The sequence below is a fragment of the Gouania willdenowi genome, chromosome 24 (genome assembly GCF_900634775.1).
Source record: "Gouania willdenowi chromosome 24, fGouWil2.1, whole genome shotgun sequence".
NCBI classification, from domain to species: domain Eukaryota; kingdom Metazoa; phylum Chordata; class Actinopteri; order Blenniiformes; family Gobiesocidae; genus Gouania; species Gouania willdenowi.
This window is the reverse complement of record NC_041066.1, coordinates 4,329,000-4,350,246: the sequence shown is the minus strand read 5'-3', so window position 1 is coordinate 4,350,246 and position 21,247 is coordinate 4,329,000. Positions and strand designations below refer to the sequence as shown.

At 38.0% G+C, this 21,247-nt stretch overlaps 2 protein-coding genes across 2 annotated transcripts; both read left to right on the top strand.

Moving 5' to 3' along the window:
- The first annotated feature begins 111 nt into the window (after positions 1-111).
- Positions 112-10,921, top strand: nus1 (NUS1 dehydrodolichyl diphosphate synthase subunit). Its single transcript, XM_028439472.1, has 5 exons — positions 112-676; positions 3,801-3,923; positions 4,682-4,834; positions 9,059-9,158; positions 10,025-10,921. Exons 1-5 carry the CDS (start codon positions 268-270, stop codon positions 10,113-10,115), a joined length of 876 nt encoding a protein of 291 aa, XP_028295273.1. The 5' UTR covers positions 112-267; the 3' UTR covers positions 10,116-10,921.
- A 648-nt stretch (positions 10,922-11,569) lies between these two features.
- serinc1 (serine incorporator 1) lies at positions 11,570-20,652 on the top strand. Its single transcript, XM_028439471.1, has 10 exons — positions 11,570-11,727; positions 12,258-12,419; positions 15,246-15,439; positions 17,201-17,280; positions 17,358-17,495; positions 17,697-17,866; positions 18,335-18,425; positions 18,505-18,646; positions 18,729-18,953; positions 20,058-20,652. The coding sequence occupies exons 1-10, from the start codon at positions 11,689-11,691 to the stop codon at positions 20,194-20,196; spliced, it is 1,380 nt and encodes a 459-aa protein (XP_028295272.1). The 5' UTR covers positions 11,570-11,688; the 3' UTR covers positions 20,197-20,652.
- Positions 20,653-21,247: the final 595 nt, after the last annotated feature.

Sequence of the window (21,247 nt, the reverse complement as noted above, 5' to 3'; positions counted from 1 at the left end):
TTTGAAATTACATTGTTTATCTCAGAACGGCGGAAGTAGAAAAAAGCTAAGCGGAAGTAGCATAAATTCATTTTCCGGTAGTGCGCATGCTCATAACCGATCTCATCCGTCACTGCTTTCTCGTCCAATGGCGGAGCTCCATGCAGAGGTTCATGGTTCAGAGGTTGATCCACAGGAAAGATGGCGGCGGCCGACTGAGTGGCTGTTGCTGCGGCAGCGGATGTGACTTGAAGCAGTTTGTTTTGTATACTGTGGCAGGGAGATTTTATGGCTACACTCATGGCGCTGTTCTACACCTTCCTGTGGCGGATTTTACTGATGGTAGTCCACCTAAACAGATCGCTTGTCTCGTATTTCCGAGTCCGTGGTCGGAGCTGGAAGAGCCGGTTGTGGGAGCGGGCAGTATCCGTGCTGCTGCTCCCCGTGGCTCTGATCGGGCTCTCTGACCAGAGGAGGCTCAGTGACAAACCCGATACTAACGGAAGCCCTGCACACGGAACCCGGACCAAGTGCCGCCGGACGCCGTGGCTGTGTGACACCAGGTCTCTGGAGAAGTTGCCTGTGCATATTGGCCTGTTGGTGGCAGAGGAAGAGCCCAGTTATACGGACATAGCCAAGCTGGTGGTGTGGTGTATGGCTGTGGGCATATCATATGTGAGCGTCTACGATCATCACGGTAACGTCTACATCACACAAACTAACAATTTTCTTCCTAGACCGGTTCCTAACACATGGTTCCCGTCACAAACGTAACATGGAAAAACTATTTTAAAGTAGTCTTACAGAACACACACACGCACACGCACACGCACACGCACACACACACACACACACACACACACACACAAAGCTTTTCACACTCTGGCTCTGGTTCAGTTGACAAGAGGTATAAACTCGCCATGGTTGACGGTGTAGGAAGCGAGTCTGACAGAGATTTTGATTATTTTTGCCGACGTTTTCCGGACCTTTTCTACATCAGCGTATGTGCCTGTGTTTTTTCCACTGTGCCAGGATGGCACTCTCAAGGATCCTTCCTTCTCCTAACGTGGGTTCGAATCCCACTTTTGTCATTGTGTTTTTTTTTTCTTCATTTTAACATATTTAACTGGCAGTCTATTTACAGTGGATATAAAAAAGTGTACACACCTCTTTTTGTGATGTAAAAAAATGACGCCAAGATAAATAATTTCACAACTTTTTTCACCTTTAATGTGTACAATACAATTGAAAAACAAACTGAAACTGAAGGTGAAGTTAAAAAAAAAAAAACTGAGAGAATGAGGTTGCAAAAGTTAACTCCAAATAAGCTGTTCTTGTAGGCTTTTCCTGACGTTTTTGTGGCCACATCTTCCAGCACAATCCATGGTCCGTAGAGAGTTTCCAAAGTATCAGAGGGATCTCATTGTTCAAAGATATCAGTTGGTGAAAGGTACAAAAGAATTTCCAAGGAATTAAATGTAACATGGAACACAGTGAAGACAGTCATCATCAAGTGGAGAAATAAAGTTTTCTCGGTATAATGTACAATACTAAATAGGGATGTCCCGATACACCTTTTTTCACATCCCATACCGATATTGCAGCCTTATGTGTTGGCCAATACCGACATCGATACGATATCAGCATGAATCCTACATATTTTGTAGTGTGGAATGTTAGAAAAGGCTTGATGAAGTGATGTTACTCAAACAGAGAACAATAGTCAGCAATTCAAGTTCACTTCAGTTATTTTTTACTGTCAGTATATGGTGGGAACAACTGAGGGCGGGGACAAAAATAATAAAAAGTTATCTGAGATTTTGGATGCAGTCCGATAAAATTCGATATCCGTTTTTAGGCTGATATCGGATCGGGACAACCCTAGTACTAAATATGATAAAAGGCCAAAAAAATGGTCAGATCACAGGTCACAGTATATTTTGTTCTTCTGTATGTTTTCACCATCTCAGTACCACTACCATTAATTCATGTTTATTTATAATTTACAATATGAAACAATATAATATATAACTTATATTCATCAGTTTTATTCACACATTCAACTAACTATAGATTATGCCAAGCATATTATTTTTTGCGACTCCTCGTCCAATAAAAACAAATCAAAAATCGGGCTTGGAGCATAGATGCGTACACATCCATAGATTATACCGACCAAATTTTTGGCCGATCCGTTCACGAATAACGGAGGAGAAGTGATTTTAACTAGTGTACACAACAAGAAGAACAAAGTAAGTGGCGTTTTGAGTCCTGAAGCCCGACCTAATAAAAGTGCAAATATTTAATGAAACATGTTTGTTGAAAGCTGGTATAAGTGAGTGACTGCAGTCTGAGTGTTGCACTTGTAATATATTGGAATATCAGATAGATTAGGCTTACCTTTGTCGTACAAAAAGTCATCTGAAAATCTCAGGGCATAGCACAAACAGTGTCATGTTTACATTTTTATACCTCAGACCTATGACCCCCGCAGGTCACGCATGCACCCTTCCAGAGTGTGAAAAGTCTTATTCTCTAAACATTAAAAGAGTTGTATAGTTTGTCTCTGGGTTAGGTATATTGAATCCTTTGGTAAACTCAAAGGATTCAATATATTTGTGTCAGACACAAGATTTAGATAAGAGCCCAACCGATGTGTGACTTTTAGGGCCACTACCAACAATATTGGGGATTTTAAGAAACCAATATTCAATGTATCTTCCAATAACCGATTTATCAGTTGATATATGAAATAAGAACATTGATATAGTTGCTATATATACTGTACATAATACAAATTATTCTAATACTCAAAATATGATTAAAGACAAAGAAGCAAAACACTACTAATTCAGAAACTTTAATCAGTGTCACTGTCAACATACGGACTCTAAACCCACTGATAAATAAAAGGCAAACTTGTGCAAACTTAATACAATGTTAAAGAAAAAAATCAAAAATAATGTTGCTCAATTCTCAAACAGTAAACTTAAAAAAAGAAAGGTGGAAAGTAACGTTAAAAATGAACACGTGCAACTCTTCCAGTGTTGTAAATTGGCAATTATTACTGCAGATTTAAAAGTGTCATCTTATGATGCAGAAAGCACAGCACAGAGCCACATAAGTTTTACACAGCAAAAAGTTAATACAACAGTTACATAATATTTACTAATGTTTATTAATCAGTGATAGCTAAAATTGGTGTTAATACGCTGTTGAATGTGCATCAAATCCATTGTTGCTCAATACTTTCTACACAACAACCCACACCATACATCGAAAGTTCCACCAGAAGATTTAACCCTCAGAAAGCTGGACTTCAGTCTTATTAAAAATTTGCCGTAGAGATGCCCTCACTATCGGACAGATCTGGAGGATTTTTGCAGAGCAGAGTGGGCAAATTCTGTCAAAAAGTGCCACAACTCCTAAGATTTCAGTTTTTTTTTTTTTTTAAATGGAGTTGTGCAGCTTAATCACATTAATAGCGGAACATTTTCTGAAATGGTTTATTTTGGCCACATTTTTTTTTCTTCATTACATTAAATTGGGATTTTAATAAGGGTATGTCTATTATTACCAGCAGCATGTGTAATTTCTGATAATAAAACTGAAAAAGACTAATTTTGTTTAATCTACATAAATATCCATCCTGGTTGGCACATCAGTGTGAGCAGGTCCTGAACTTTGCTGGAGTTTGACACCCTGAGTATGGGGAAGTAATAATTATCCATTCCAGTTCAGGGTAATGGGGATTAAAGATGGATATTCTATTGGAATGGACGATGGATGCTGCTGACATCCTTTGTTTGTCACTTATTCAGGCTTTCTTCAGAAGAACAACTCTCGTGTGCTGGAAGAGATCGTTAGAAAGCAAGAAGAACTGCTGGGTGGAGAAGGATCCAAGTACAGTGTGGAGTTCCTGAGCAGTAACAAGCCTCAAAATGGTAATAATAAAGGTAGTAATGTAACAACAACTATTTAAACATGTCAGACATTTCTATTTTCAGTGGCTTTGGCAGTACATTCTTATTTTACTGAAAGATGCTGAATTTGTTTATGCTCAGTGTTGTTGACAGAATAACAAATCCTTTTTGTCTGTTTATTTTTTGCTAGAAATGGGAACAAAAGCTACTTAAAACACAAGAAATTCCCACACTGTGGACTATAATACTTAGTGAATTCTCTATTCCCTGCAAGAAATCTGACATTATCAACGGAAAACTTATCATATTGAAATGTGTGAGGAAAACATGAATCCCCTGTATTACTGTTATCCGGATTAGAGCTCAGCAATGACATATTCAGAGTGAAATTATACAAATTTATTTTGTATATGGCCATTTTTAGAAAGAAAGAATAGGATACACCTTTATTGATCCCCAGAGGGGAAATTCACACATTGCAGGGACAGCATGTGTGAGTGAGTTCTGCAGTGTTGCTTGTTTAGGGGAAGGTCTGAGTTAGGACTTACTCAGAAATCCATCTAACTGTGCTTTTCATGCTGTTCTGAGAAGTAGTGAAAGGAACAACTCCTAAAAACATCTTTTAATACAAAATGAGCTATAGATTATATATATATTTTGATATAGGCAATATTGTAATTTTCTATATCGCCAAACTCGATATATGGCCCAGCCCTAGTTAACATAAAATGTTAATAATCCACAAAAATATGTCTGATGTGTGGCTCTTTGTGTGTTAGTGTTGTCGTGTAGGTCCACTGTGAAAGTGTTGTCTCCTGAGGATGGAAAGCAGAGCATTGTGGAAGCAGCGCAGCAGATCTGTCGCTCTGTGGAGAACAGAGAGAGGAGCTCCAAAGACATCAGTGTCTCTGTGCTCGACATACTCCTCAGAGGTACCACACTGGCATCTTCTATCCATCGCTCTGATTTAGTGGGTCATTTAGACTTAAGTATTGTGTAGTGCTCGGCTCGCAATAGTGTTCAATTTTTTGACAAAAAAATTTCGTCATAGTTTTCATCATCTCAAGTTTTATAATAGTAATTTTAAAAAAAGTACATGTGGACCAAAACAATATAAAAATATATAGATATTTTTGTGAACTAATAAAAACTAAATTTTAATTTCGTCACATGGGACTAAATCCAATCAGAACTCATGTGGTCATGTGATTTTACTAATTGATATAATTGAATCTGTCTGTGTGTTTACAAACATTAATACCATTCCACATCAGGTTGATGAGGTAAATTAATCTTAAAGAAAATATGCTTCATATTTTAGTCAACTATATCTATTTAGTTGGCTTAAACTAGACTATAACTGTAGTAGTCCTGACTAAATTTGGACTAAAACTGAGAAAAAAACAAGTTTAATCACACAATCCAAGCAACTTAGACACAATTCTAACACTTGTGCAAAAAAGTTTGGTCGTGTGTTGAAATATTTTCATTCATTTGTTATTTTGAGCTTTTTTTGTAAATCTGTTGATCTTCTTGAAGGTGTAGTAGGAAGCATGAAAAACTATAAAAATAATATAAAACTATACATATCGCGATAGAAATGTAATCAATATCAATAGAAAATATGTGCGATAGAATGTTTGATAATTTCACTGAACTCCATTAGAAACAACCCTTGACCCAAGGACTGAAATGATGACCCGAGGAAAGTGTGCGCTGTCGCGACACACACACACACACACACACACACACACACACACACACACACACACACACACACCTACCTCTTTAAACTGACCTTGTAAACACTCAATTCCTAATGCAAATTTAATTCTGAATTACAGACATACACACTCCTCTTTAAACTGACCTTGTAAACACTCACCGTTGCACACCCTTGAACCATGCTGCAGCCATGTTGAAACTCTCAGGTTTGTCTGATCTTGATGCGCTAAGTTATTTGAAACACACACAGACACAGATCTATTGTTTTATAGATAGATTGATAGATGGAAGACTTCACATGATCACAAGAAAAAGCTGGCCCCTTTAGACAGTAATGTAACTATTAGTACACCTAAATATTAGTAATGTGCGATATTTTATCATTTATGATTTATCGTCAAAAATATTCTCTCTGGTAAGAATTTGTCATCCCACGATATAAACGATAAATTCCCATGTCGGAAATTAGCGAGGGCCACGGACCATTTGTCCCTCAATTTAGCCAAGAATGCCCATAAAATCCTTGTTCCACAGGCCAAAACTGCCCCTGTATGTTTTCAACTTATTATTCTCCGGAGCGGAATGCTGTTTACGGGAGCTCCTCAGCGTATCCTTCGCGGTCGCGGTGTGCACCACGCCTCCTGCCCTCAGCTCTCGCACCCACAGACAGTGGTGCTCGTCACGGCTACCTGAAGCTCCCGGGCTGCGATACATCATGGACCGCTACTTGGTTAAGACCAGATAACCATCCAATAAAGGGAACCGATTCAAGTTGCTCCGTCAGATCCACCCAAAGTTCCACAAACACGGGGACAGAGATGAACACGATTAGCAACGATTATTGACTGGAAACTCAATTAAAGCTAACTATGCTAAGCTAACACACCGATACACAGAGCTAACGCTAACCACTCCACATAAGGAATAAGCCAAATAAAATGAACACGTCTTACTGTCATAAAATCACAAAGAGCCATTGATTTGTTCATGGTCAGATTTAACACTTGTATGGAAGGATAAAAGCTAAACATGTCACACGCTGTGTGAAATAAATGTTGGCATAAATAATAATTTCACTATGCATCTGTTTAAACTTGTGAAAAGCAATATTTTTTAATTCAATCTCAATCAATCAATCTTTTTTGTATAGCGCCAAATCATAACCAATGGTATCTCAAGACACTTTACAGTAGAGCAGTCTTAAGGACGGACTCTTCATTTTATGGATACACACATATGCATATATACGTATATACACATACATATGTACCCCACACCCAACATGAATTCATCATGGCGGCAAGGAAAACCTTCTGTTAAGCAGCAGGAACCTTGTGTGGATCCCATTCCTATGATGAACAGCCATCCACGTTATGCTGTGTTGGGTGTGTGCAGAGGAAAGGGTGGAGACAGAGTTGTTGAGACTCTGTAACTTCACACTAAGGATCCCACGGACCTGCAAGACAAAAGCCAGAAGGAGTACAGGAGCAAACACACAAGGGAAGAAGCAGACATAGAGGGAGTGTTAGAGAGAGGAATGGGACCCTCTCCGGTCCCTCTATAACCTAAATGACCTCTCTCTTAACGCCCTCTCCAACCTCTCTCCAACCGAGCATGCCAGGCCCCCTCCCCCCCCGGCAGTCTATGCCTATTGCATCTTAATTATGAGCTATGAGCTGGTTCCTAACTAAAAGCTTTACCAAAGAGGAATGTTTTGAGCCTAACCTTAAAGGTAGAGAGGGTGTCTGCCCCCCGAACCGTGGTTGGTTGGTTCCAGAGAAGTGGGGCCTGATAACTGAAAGCTCTTCCTCCTATACTACTTTTAGAGACAAATGGAACAACGAGTAGGCCATTCTATTCTATTTCACGTGTTCACAGACAAAGCTGGTCCCATTAGACTAATGTAACTATTAAGATTATTACACCTAAATATACTGAAAGATGAAATCATCAACTTGATCTGGTTTAATTATAGGAAATCAGAGTTATTTATTAACCATAACTTTATGTAACTCATAAGATGAATAAAACAAGATTCAGCAACAGTAAAAACACTGATTGAGTTATTTGTGCTTTTCATGTGCTTTTTTTTTTTTTTTTAGAAAATAATTTCATTTTATGTGAGGAAATAAATCAACTTCGTACATTAACACTAATAGAGTGATCCACATGCACTGATATATTCCATAAAATATCAGCAGCTCTTTGAGTCAGCAGCTATTCTAGATTTTTTTTAATGGGTCGATGTATTAAAATGTATTTGTGTTTGTAAGGAACCTGTTTACACTTTAAGTTGGGAATAGTTTTTTTTATTTATAGTTTTTTATTTATCGTGATGTTTATGGTTATCGTGATAAATACCAGAAATTATCGGGATCATTTTTTTAGTCCATATCGCCCATCCTTACTAAATATCCTGTTAGTACTGCTCTAGGTAATTAATGATTAAATCAACAGCCTGATCTTGTTTAATTAGAGGAAATTAGAGATATTTTCCAATCATATCTTTATGTAATGTATTATTAGATATAAAGTAAACAAGAATCAGCAGCAGTGGTGTATATTAAACAGTAAAAACACTATTGGAGTTATTTTTCTTTTTCATATGCTTTGTTTTTTTTTTCTTCCTAGAAAATAATTTCATTATAAATGAGGAAATAAATGCCAAAATTGCCCCCATAATATTTGCTTAATTTCATACCCTGCTGTTTGTTTCTTGTCACATGTTAGTTCTACCTCAGGTGTGCACTGATTATTTACAAAATGTGTTGCACATTTTCTTTGATAAAGCGTTCATTTAATGTCTATATTTGTACATTTAACAGTTAATTTTGTTAATTGAGGTTTCTCAGTTTTTTTCCCAAAGTTTTGTTGACCTATTTTTCTATGTTAAAGATTACGTTTAAAATAAAAGTATTTAAATTTGGCCTTTTGTCTTCTGGTCTTTATTTTGAATACATAAAAAATGTAATCAATAATTATTGATATTGCCGGATATGAAACACTTATATCATGATACATTTTTCAGGACTATTGCCCAGCTCTGATCTCTTTTGTATATTCATGCTTAGAGACTAGTCTTTCTGAAATATATAGCATTACTTCCCTGTAAATGGTCATAGAAACTCAGATCTAGAGTTGGCTGGCATGTAGCTGTTAGTTAAAATATTAAAAGTCAGGTTTCACAGGCACATGAAAACAGCTAAGGTATACAGTTTATAGGAGGGTATTCAGTCATAAGAGGCACCACTAATCCCTCCGTATTTACTCACAATCTCTATCACTCACATTTTTATATCAGAGAACCCACGACCATGAGTCAGGAAGGAGGCAGTGAGTCACACTGGTCTGTGCACTCTTCAACATGATTATGTTCCTTCTTTTTAACTCTTTGGAATGGTCCTGCTGTGTTTCTGCTTGTTTTATTCCAGAGTCAAAGAATATTCCCGACCCTGATCTGGTGGTGAAGTTCGGTCTTGTAAACAGCACGTTGGGTTTCCTTCCTTGGCACATTAGACTCACTGAATTCATGTAAGTTGCTTTTATAGCAGACACTTTACCAACGTATCACTTGAGTGCAGAGTTGCTGTAATTCCAATGAACCAATCAGTGTCACTGATAGATTTAAGACTCGTGAAGAAAGGCCAAAGGAAGCAGAATGAGGTTTTCATTGAAGAACATCCTTGAATGATATTAGCTGGGTTTCCATTACATTTGACAATGCACTAAATAGTGCAATAAAAAAAATAATAATGGAAACACCTGAATTTTGTGAAAACACTCAAATATCACGGAAAAGTTTTTACACTTAAATGAGGAGGAATTTCAGACGTTTTGATATTGAAATGCATCGCAAAAACACTATGCAAACACTTTCCAAAATTACACGTCACAGAATGTGCTGTACCTGCCTTATTAGACAGCAAACAACAAAGGTATGCAGAGTGTTATGAGGAGGTTTGGAGCATCACTCTTCCAGCACCAAAGTCCCACCAAAGGATGAGATTTTCCAGGAATTACGAGCATACATATAATTACGAGCATACGTAGAGTTTGCCATTGTCCCACCCGCAAATTTTTGTAGCCAACATCATGTTGCTGTACATGTTACTAATCAAATTTGCATTATTGTATATGTTACACACATTGTGGCTCGCGCGAATCTCGAGACGGTATATATATAAAATTCAATTTTTTCTTTTGACCGCCTGCAAAAATCTCAAACTCTGCCTATGGTTACAAGGCTCCTGCCCAAAACAACCTTCAAAGGAAACACGTTCAAAGCGCAATTATTCTTTGTTGACATTAAGAAATATCGCTTATTATCTTGCGAAAAATCTGTAATGGAAACCCAGCTTGTGATGCATTCTGAGTGTGACGTGTGTGTTTGCTTTCAGCTCCCTGCCCTCGCACAGAGACGTCTTATATGAGGAGTTTTTGGGTGCCCTGCAGCAGTACAGCGCCTGTCAGCAGCGGCTGGGACAGTGAAGCCATGTCGCATCCTGTTTGAAGTTGGACATGTTTCTGAAATGATTGTGAACGTTTGCAGTTGAATAAATTGGGAGGTACTGATGATGCATATGCAAACACTTCCATGTAAATCACAGTCACTCTGTTATTTTTCTAATAAAATCAGTCAGTGATTAAAACATACAGACTGCAGCATGGTGTTCTTAAGACAGGTTAGTATCACAGTCTCTGCTTCCTTTCCATGTGTGTTTGAGGTCTGATTTTTAAAGTTGTAGGAATGTGAAAACATGGCCAGCTCTGGTGACATTTGGTATAAAACAGAAGGTCAACCTTTTTTTCTTTTCTTTTTACATCAATGTTCGCGTTTGTCGTTTTAGGTTAACACTACATGTCCAAATTCCTTGATTTTGTGTGTAACTTTTAGTGGAATCTTGTGGAGTTGTTTGAGAGAAATTGCAGGATGTTGGAATAAATTGGATGTTTTTCACAATTTGTGATTAAATATGACGACAGTCATGATAAAAGCTGAGGAAAATTGTGAGCTCCTGTAAATAGTGTGGAGTTTATTTGTATTTGTGAATTTGGAGGGACTACTGTGATATCTACAACTGAATTAGTTGGTCATTTATGCAATGATTCATGCTTTCTCTGTCATTTTTACTTTCTCGTGGGTCAATTTGAAAGTCTGAAGGGCCGTATCGCCACTGCCCAAATATGTTCAGATCAGACATGATCAAACTTTATGTGCTCCCCAAAGTAAACCCACAAAATGACAGAAAAATACACAAAACAACAGCAAAAAAAAAAAAAAAACCCACACAAAATTACAACCAATAGAGCTAGAGTGGAATAGACAGTTTGTGATGTACTTTTGAATGGTAAGATGTTTAAATAATCATATTAGATATTATTTTTTATTATCAGTGCATCTTAACCCAATAACGTGTGCATTATGAACCAATTATTATTTAATAATACATTAATAGCATATGACGGTATAAATATTGTAAATCATGCAGTTATTGACGACAAATTACCTAAAATCCCAGTTATATCTCTCGGAATCAATAGATTCGAATTGCCCGTCAATATCTTCCGTAAATATTTGACTTTATTTCCAACTTCCGGGATGCACTACATACTAGGTGTGTTTGTATGTGGATGTGTTTATGTGCATTTGTTTACAAACTGCCTATTTGCTGCTGTGTTTGGCCCTGATCTCCTCTGTGCCTATGCTTTCATTATTATTCACAAGTTTATATATTTTTTTATGCCCAGCTCTTTTTTCTTTATTGTACCGTCTTTTGCTTTAAATGTTTGTTTATATTATGTTCTTGCTTCTGAAGCTGTAACAAGTTGATATATTTGTGATTTTGAATTGTTCAATAAAATAAAATAAAATAAATACATACTGCGCGATTTCAAACACAGCCAGTCTGTTCCGGCTCCAGTCCAGCAGGGGGCAGTGCAGTGCAGTGCGTGTGCAGCTACTTCCACACTGACGGGGAGAAGACAACAAGCGCCGTCCATATTCTCGGTAAACATCGACCAACAAAGCTTCGAACAAGGATAAAGATCGACGCCCACAGAGATGGGAGCTGTGCTGGGACTGTGCTCTATGGCGAGCTGGGTGAGTATCCCTCCACTCTGGTCAATTTCTTTTTTGCCTTGTTTAGTTTCATCATTTGGTAGCTTTTAAACGGTAACATGACTGCGCAATAACAACAACAGCCCCGAACAGACGGTGTTTTGATTCTACTGGTAACAGTTTTAATCGGTGACGGACTTCTAATTTCGTCTCTTATTAATGTTCGTGACAATCGATGTCAAACACGGATTTTAAGGTTTCCATGACTGATATTTTTTGGCCGACTGTCACTTATATTTTTAGACTCCGGTATTGCGCATTTCCAGTGACGTCACCGGCTGAGCCTAATGTGCAGTGTAATTAAGAAAAGCGTTTGTTTTGGATGTGGCTAGTTTGTTTATGAATTATTACATTATTATTGTAATATTTGTGTTTCTGTTTCTTTTCATTTCTTTGTTGTGCTGATTCAGTAATGAGAAGATTTCCCTCTGAGTTGGGAAAAAAATATTATGTGTCGATCTGTAGACCTATCTATATTTTTCACATTTTGTGCGTGTGTGTGTGTGTTGCAGATTCCGTGTCTGTGCGGTAGTGCTCCCTGCCTGCTGTGCAGATGCTGCCCCAGTGGAAACAGCTCCACAGTGACCCGCCTCATCTACGCCCTGTTCCTGATGCTGGGAGTGGCAGTGGCCTGTGTGATGCTAATGCCTGGAATGGAGGAACAGCTGAAAAAGGTGCACATTGCCTAAATGAAAATTATATCCACCGTAGCCACATTGTTTTACAGCCATGAAATGTATGCTAGTACACGCTGTAGGTGCACATTCAAACCATATGGTGATGATTGGTGAGAGACCGATACATTGGCAGACCGATGTTTTGCCTTTTTTACGTGTATGGGCGTTCGCCGATGGGGGCTGCTGTGTTCGCCGATTCGCATTATTTCCAGAGAGCAGAAATATTTTTTACTTGTTCTTGTTCTACATCACCTGTTTTTAATATTTGTTAAATATTTTTTACTTTGTGTCGTTTTACCACACCTTTGTTAATTTCAATAAATGTTCCTTTTTTAAAAATCGAGAGTCATACCATTTGTTATCATCATTGTGTAGTTTTTCTGATGTAAATTGAGGAAGCAAAAGTAGTATCGGCTCCAAATATCGTCTCAAAGAAAATCGCCAGTTCGGTCCATCCCTAGTGAGGATATATTTTTAATTAACTGTTAATGAGTGCTTTCATTGACACTAATGCAATCACAAATATATCCATGCCAAAAGCAGTCGCCGTTCCTAAGGCTTTTACTACAATTTAAGGAAGTCAAATAATCATTATTCTAATTCCAGCAAGATCATTTTGTCTTCTTTTTTAAAATATATGTTAAGGTTTGGTTTATTCAGATAAGGTTTTTCAGGAAATTTTATCTCCTGATATGTTTCGACTATCAACTGCCAGTCTTCCTCAGAGGTGATTGCTTTGATGTATCCCTACGAGTTCTCTCATAAAGAAAGCGTCTGATTTTTTTGATGGCTTTCATGTGTCCTTATGAAGAAATAAACACAAACGCTGGATCAAGGAGGCCATTGGTAGCAGAGCTTTAACATCAACAGGAACAAGGGAACATTTTTACTCTCCCACACCTGGGACATTTTTCTCCAGAGAACATTGGGTAACAGGGGGCGTGGACTTCCTGGGTGAACTCTCCGGTTGGCCACGCCTAGAATGAACTCATAAAACATGAAAGCCATCAGAAAATGCTTTGTTGCTTTCCTTATGAGATAACTAGTAGGGATACATCAAAGCAATCACCTCTGAGGAAGACTGGCAGTTGACAGTCGAAACATGTCATCAAATAAAATCTCCTGACATTTCTTGAATAAACAAAATCATAACATAGACAATTATTCCATGTGTAATATTTACATAAAAACAAAGTGCATTATGGTTTGAATCATTTAAGGTGAACATATTTGGATTTCCAAAAAAGAGGACACTTATCTAGATTTCAGGTCTTTTAAAATAATAAAATCGCTTCATAACACACGTGTCAAACACAAGGCCCCGGGGCCAAATCCGGCCCTTTAGAGCATTCAATTTGGGCTGCAGCAGAAAGCAAAAAAGTCAGATAAACCATGAACTATTGTGTAAAATAATACACAAATTCAGTGAAAGTCTACAATATTAGCAGGGCTCATGTTTTCCCATGATTATATCACATGATAGCAGTCCCAAATCCTTCAATTTTCTTCAAATTATTCATCAAAACTTACCCAAATTACATAAAAATTGACCAGAAAATCAAATAATTTGAAAGTGAAGACCCTGCAGGGACTAATATTTGTCAGTCATTACTTTAATATTTGCAATGCCAGTACATATTTTATAATTTATGCTAAATAATGAATAAATTACTAATTTTCCCACCTAAATTCTGCAGCCCACTACTTATTTGGCCCTTGAACTAAAATGAGTTTGACACCCCTGCTCTATAATGACAAAACAATCAGAAATTTGAGATGAGATGCATCTTTATCATTCATGAACTAATCTGTCCTTAACAAATCTCAAAAATAACTTAAAATCTAATTTTTTTTTGATCAAATATTGGAAATAAATGCCTCCCAGAAATCAAACTAAAAAACAACTCAATTCTTTCCAAGTAGATCAACAAACAAATGCATATATATCAACTTTTTGAGGAGGCTAAAACCTCTTCTGTATTATAAAAACCCAGATATTTGGTCACCCTGATTAATGTGATTTATTAATTATTATTTGAACTGAGTTCAAATTTCCTCGAGCCACTTGTGTGTACAATGATGTACAATAGTATTTTATTCATCATATCTAATTACATTAGAGATGTTTTAAATGGCATTTGGACCAACCCAATAATACAGTGCAATCATAACAAATCACTAGAATGAAGGTGTGAATAGAAACTATGACAGTCGAGCAGCACAATGGGTTTAAAACAGTCTGGGTAAGAAAATGACAATATGAACTGTAACTATAATTTTTATCAAAGCTTTAAAATAGTTTTTTTTTTTTTAGAGGGACCAATAACCAACTAAATATTTAGTTTGTAAAGCATTTGCATTTTTTTTTTTGCTGTTATAAAGATAGAATTTGACAGAACGGTCGACATATTTGTATTTGTAAATCAAATATATTTCAATAACATAAAAAACAACTCTAACATACATTAAACTAGTGAGGCACCTCACAGGACTTGGGGAGACATTTTAACTACTTGATATCACCATTAAACTTTCTCAGTTGAGAAAGAAAAATTTACACATTTTCAGAATTACTGATCAACGAACATTTACATAATAACTCTAAGCATTGGACAAAGCCTGCTTCAAACTTGTTTCATTGTGTTGACATAGTTGAGAATCTTTTTCTCACTCCATAAATCATTAAATACTGTCATCGTTCCTAAAAGAAACATGTTTCTATTAATGTGATTTAGGTCTTATTTTACTCTGCTCAGCTGTTGGTGTGTCACCCTTATCTGTGTTGGAGGATTGTTTCCATCTTCATGTTCCTTCTTGTTGCAGATTCCAGGTTTCTGTGAAGGAGGGGCTGGTTCGTCGCTCCCGGGCATAGAGGGTCATGTGAACTGTGACGTGCTGGTCGGCTACAAAGCTGTTTATCGCGTGTGCTTCGGGATGGCCATGTTCTTTCTGCTCTTCTCAGTTCTTATGATCAAAGTTAAGAGCAGCCAGGACCCCAGGGCTGCAGTGCACAATGGGTAAGAAGTTAAGAGCCGTGCTACAGTCACAGAGAGAAAAGGAGACTAGGGATGGGAATTGAAAACCGGTTCTTTCTGAGAACCAGTTCCTAGTAATCCAATTCCTAGGAATCGTTTGTTTGCTTGCCTGGTAATTCTGCATTCCGATTCCTTTTACATCGCAAATACGTAACGATAAACTCCTCCAGGTTCTGTATATTGTGTGTTTATACTAGCATCAATGCTAGCACCAAGTGAAGCTCCTTCCACTATATAGTTGTTTGCTGTCCACCACAGAGAATGCACCTTCTAGACCCGTGCTGTGCTGTCCTCCGTGCTCTGTTTGTAGCGTCTCTGTTGCTACGCTAGTCACTTCCGGGTTCTGTACACTTGCGTAAAAGTTGCTTCTTGCACGGACTTTTCTTCCGAAAACAACAAATTTCCACAAAAACACACACCTCGTCACCAGTTTATGTCCTCATAACAGGTAATCAGACACAGGAGACGGACTGGTTCACACACAGCTGATGACGTCACATGTAACAACGGGGACGGTGTCTCTGAAGGTCCATTTATTGAAATGTAAACAAAGGCTAAACTAAAGCTTTACCGTTTAAATACATAACAATAAGTGCAGCTGTATTTTTGGTTAATATGTTCTTTTTTACAGTAGAATTAATTGTTTTAAGTCTGAATTAGTTTTGGATTAAGATGTTCAAGTTCAAAAGGAGCACTGTAAATATTCTAAAATGTTTGTAGCCAAAATGTGTCATATGTTGTAATAATAATAATAATAATTCATCAATTTTTTTACAGAGCTTTTGTATATATTATTATCCAGTTAAAACAATCTATACCTGGTGGATTAAAAGAGAGATGATATCCCTGCAGGAAATTAAAGAGACAAAGACAAGATAATAAAGAATTAAAGCAAACAATGAAATTTATATTATTTAATTCCCTCACCCAATGAGAATCGATAAGATAATCAGTAAGGACTTGAATCGATAAGCAGTATCGATAATGGAATTGGAATCGCTAAATTCTTTTCAATTCCCATCCCTAAAGGAGACGTAACAGAAACAAGAGAAACAGACCGTGGGTGTGTGTATGTAAAGGGGTGGTGCACTAGGAGGGAGGGCTGATGGAAGTTGTTTTAAAAGACTAAGATGATCTTGTGTCACTTCAGAGGTAAGAGCAGAGATGAGCAACATTTATCACAGCAGGGGCCACAAAACTGATCTAAGGGCCACATTATCAGCATTCATGACCAATCTGAGCATTAGTGCAGGAACGAATAAAGGGTTTGTGTGTGATTTTGGTTTTGTATATTTTTCTGTTAATGTGTATTTTTTTTCTTTCCATTTTTTTGGTTTATAGTGTCATTGTTATTGTTATTTGTCTGTGTTGTTGTTTTGTGTGTTTTTGAAGTCAAATGTATATTTTCCTTGCATTTTTTGTGTTATTAGAGTTAATTGATGTCATTTTTTGGTGATTTTGGGATTCATTTTTGTATATTTTTCTGCTTTTTTTGTTAACTTTTTGTGTGTTTTTAGTGATTATTTGTATAGGTTTTTTGGGATTTTGTGTTTTGAGTCATTTTTGTAGCTGTTTGTGTACTTTTGATACACATAAAATGTATTATTTTTCTGTCATTTAGTTTGTTTTTTGAGTCATTATTCATTTTGTGCATGTGCTGTGGGGGCTGCATGTGGCCCATGTCCAGGTAAGAGGACAGCTGAGCTGAACATGTTTGGCTCAGACTCTCATTTGATTTTTCAGGTTTTGGTTCTTCAAGTTTGCTGCTGCAGTTGCCATAACTATCGGATCGTTCTTCATCACTGAGGGTCCCTTCACCACAGGTACAGCAGTGTGTACAGCTAATGCAGCAGCTTGTGGGTATGGCTGTGTTTTGTGACCCCTCTTTTGTGTGTCACAGTGTGGTTCTACGTGGGCATGGCAGGAGCTTTTTGCTTCATCCTCATCCAGCTTGTCCTGCTTATCGACTTTGCTCATTCCTGGAACGAGTCCTGGGTGGAAAAGATGGAGGAGGGGAACTCTCGCTGCTGGTATGCAGGTACGACGGCAGTGTTTGTTCATCAGAGCAGACGCTTGTTTTTATCTGACATGATCGCTCACTTTAATTTGTGCCACTGAAAATTTTATGAGTGAAGGTTAAGCCACAAAAAGCAGTGGTGACATAATCAAAGCTTGGCAGCCCGTGTTTCTCTGTGTGGTGATGTAGTGCTGGATCTCATGAGGGAATTTATGTTTCCAGCTCTGCTGTCAGTCACTACCATCAACTACCTGCTGTCTCTGGTGTCTCTGGTCCTGTTCTACGTCTACTACACCCACTCAGATGGTTGTACTGAGAACAAGGTGTTCATCAGCATCAACCTGCTCCTCTGCCTGGCTGCTTCAGTTGTCTCAGTCCTGCCTCAGATCCAGGTTCACATTTTTTCTCTTCTGCTAACGACTTATTGATCAACCCACCATTTTTAGATATACACGGATAAACTATGAAAAAATGTCATCAGATTTACATTCTGTTTAACAACTCCAGTTTTCAGTAATTAAAACTGATGGAAAAACCAAATTTATATTCTAAAAAAGAAAGTAATCTGGCAAATTTTTGGTTTGCTTTTTTTAATTCATTCCCTAAAAAATTTAAATTGGACGCAAACATGACACTGAAATGCCTCACATGCAGATTTTGGGACAATATCATATATTTACTTGCTATTTTTCATTTTAAAACAGGTGATTGAATGAGTAGAAAGTGTGACAAACAGACAAATATGTCCAGTTCTTTCCATAATTCCGTTCAAAAGCATGGAAATGGTGAAACCCTGAAACGGAATTTGAGAATTTTTCTAAACACGCATGAGATGTGTGATGGATATGTTGTGTTTAAAGGAGTCACAGCCCCGGTCTGGTCTGCTGCAGTCCTCCCTGGTGACCCTGTACACCATGTACCTCACCTGGTCTGCCATGACCAATGAGCCTGGTAAGTTCACATTAATTCTGCTACTGTGTGGTTGCTGTGGACTTGAACTGACCTGCTATACTTCACTGCTGTTCCACAGACCGCAAGTGTAACCCCAGCCTCCTCGCAATCATTGGGCTCAACAGCACCAGCCCCGCCTCTCACGGTGAAATGGTTCAGTGGTGGGACGCCCAGGGGATTGTGGGATTAATCCTTTTCCTGATGTGTGTTCTGTACTCGAGGTGGGTGCCTGCCCTGCACATCAGTCTGTGAACAACCAGCGGACATGTTTATAGTTCTTTCTTCCTCTTGTTTTCTCTTCAGCATCCGTAACTCCTCCACCGCGCAGGTCAACAAATTGACTCTCACCTCGGACCAGTCGGCCCTGATTGAAGATGCTCCTCAGTCAGACAGCTTTGAGGAAACTGGCAACCACAACAGAGCGGTGGACAACGAGAAGGACGGCGTCACCTACTCCTACTCCTTCTTCCACTTCATGCTGTTCCTGGCTTCACTCTACATCATGATGACTCTCACCAACTGGTACAGGTAGGCTGTGCTAAGCTGCTCACACCTTCATCACACATGAGCTTCAAAGAAAAGACCTACAGTAATCTACAAAATGACGTTCTCCTGTGCTTATATCACGACTTTACTTGACGTTTTATACATGAGGTTGACATTACGCTGTCATTATTATGACATGACACCTGTCATTAGCATGAATGAGGTGTCATGAAGTGTCGTTCATTACCCTAACCCAGACATGGGCAAATGGCGGCCCGGGGCCACATGAGGCCCTTGGTCTGATTCTGGGCAGCCCCCAAGACAAATCCATCAAAAATTGTAATTCAAGGAATTGGAAATAATATGAAGCCCAACATAATGTCAACAAAAATATACACAGCAACAACAAAAACACAACACAAAGACTCATAATACACACAAAGGGATATCAGACAAACAATGACACATATACAACTAACACACAATGCTCACACAATTGCATACAACACAATGAATACTGAAAAACTTTAATAGATTATATATAGATTGACAATAAACAATGCAAACATAACACACAAGAAAAAAACAAACAAAAACACAACACAATGACAGATTAATCCACAAAATTACTCCAAAAACCCATGACTAAATGACTGAAAACTCAGAAAAAGCTACACGAAAAGACAACAAACAACAAAACCCTTTGTTCTTTCCTGTGTCAATGCTCAGATTGGTCGTTAGACTTGATGGTGGCAGCATGAACGTTGATAATGTTGCCCTCGGATCAGACAATCACATTTTTGTGGCCCTGCTGCGATAACAGTTGCCCATCTTTGCCCTAGCCCCAAACCTTAACCCTAATCCCACTAGATATGCCAACATAGCTCCAAAGGTGTCATAATTTAGTGAAATTTAGCAAACACTTAATGATAGCCTTCATGACACCTTATTCATGCTAATAACAGCGTAATGTCACCCTTATGTATAAAACCAATTGTCATTTTTAATCTCAAACTGTTGAGATCCTGCAATTTTTCTCAAATTAGTCCACACAATTTCTACAGGTTGTGCTGCTGTGTGACAAAGCATGTTATTAAAATGTTAGCATACAATCAGAAATTGACTGTCGATATTCTCTGTTTGCAGCCCTGACTCCAGTTATGAAGTCATGACCAGTAAGTGGCCGTCTGTGTGGGTCAAGATCTCCTCCAGCTGGATTTGCATCGCCCTCTATATGTGGACACTGGTGGCTCCGCTGGTGCTTGTCAACAGAGACTTTGACTGAAAAATAAGTGTGTTCATCTGCTCACTCACATCCTTATGCTTTGCTTGACTTTTGTTCTGTTGTAGTCAGTAAAGCATTCAGTAGCTCAGTGTGCATGGCTCAGTGTTCTGCTGTGTTAATGCTGCTGTTACTGTGCATGCGTTCCCCTGTAAACATGTTGTGAAAAAGTCCTGAGATGACTGACATGTCACAGACTGTAGTTCCTCACTGACTCCTTGCATGATCATTGCTGTGCTGTGTTAACCCTATTCCTTCATTACTAGCTACACTTTCGCTTTCAAAAATGTTTGCTGTAAGATGTGACTGAAAAACTTACTGTATGTTATTTAAGAGTGTTAGGTTCTCTTAGGATCGGTAAACAGTGTTGACTTACTTCTCTCGGAATTTATCCCAGTGTTTTTTTCTTCAGTAAAAATTGTTTCAGATGAATAAATAAAACAAACTTAAAAGCTGTAAGTGTAAACTGTATTTTTTGACTCTCCCAGTAAATCAGTTGACACTAGACAAACTGCATTTCCAAAAGAAAACGCAATGCATGAACTGAACCCCTCGGAGACAGTGTAGCCCAGGGGTCTGGAACCTTTACTCTTAAAGGAGCCATTTTGCTTAATCTGACCTGGATTAAAGACCTTCCGGAGCCGATAAATACCTTTCTCAATGAAGACAATACAGTTTATAAAATTCTATACAGTTAAAATAATATCGAATAATTTTACGAGTTATTGAATTTGATGAGCTACAAAAATAAGCTTGAATTTGATAACACATGATCATGTCGATCAACATATGCTAATTGCTAATTTCTTGCAACATATCAAGCATGCATATTAAGCTGGCATGTTAACAGTTAAATATATGTTTCCTCACACAAATAAAATCTCTATTTTCTTCCAGGATTGTGTTTTTGTTGGTTTCGCTATCTTCACCAGGGATTTAAAACTTAAGCTTAGCCACAGGTGCAAGAAAAGTTGATGGTCTGTGGATGTTGCAGGAGGTGATGTAGGGAGGTTCCAGAGTTATTGCACAATGTGATTTAGTTTTAGGTTAACCA

What these genes read in the sequence shown, in the direction of transcription:
- nus1 (XM_028439472.1), top strand. Translation starts at nt 268, where the DNA reads ATGGCTACACTCATGGCGCTGTTCTACACCTTCCTGTGGCGGATTTTA. An exon ending in GAGCGTCTACGATCATCACG is followed by an intron (nt 677 to 3,800) that starts GTAACGTCTACA and finishes TCACTTATTCAG; the next exon opens with GCTTTCTTCAGAAGAACAAC. An exon ending in ATTAGACTCACTGAATTCAT is followed by an intron (nt 9,159 to 10,024) that starts GTAAGTTGCTTT and finishes GTTTGCTTTCAG; the next exon opens with CTCCCTGCCCTCGCACAGAG.
- serinc1 (XM_028439471.1), top strand. Translation starts at nt 11,689, where the DNA reads ATGGGAGCTGTGCTGGGACTGTGCTCTATGGCGAGCTGG. An exon ending in TGGAGGAACAGCTGAAAAAG is followed by an intron (nt 12,420 to 15,245) that starts GTGCACATTGCC and finishes TTCTTGTTGCAG; the next exon opens with ATTCCAGGTTTCTGTGAAGG. An exon ending in AGGGCTGCAGTGCACAATGG is followed by an intron (nt 15,440 to 17,200) that starts GTAAGAAGTTAA and finishes TTGATTTTTCAG; the next exon opens with GTTTTGGTTCTTCAAGTTTG.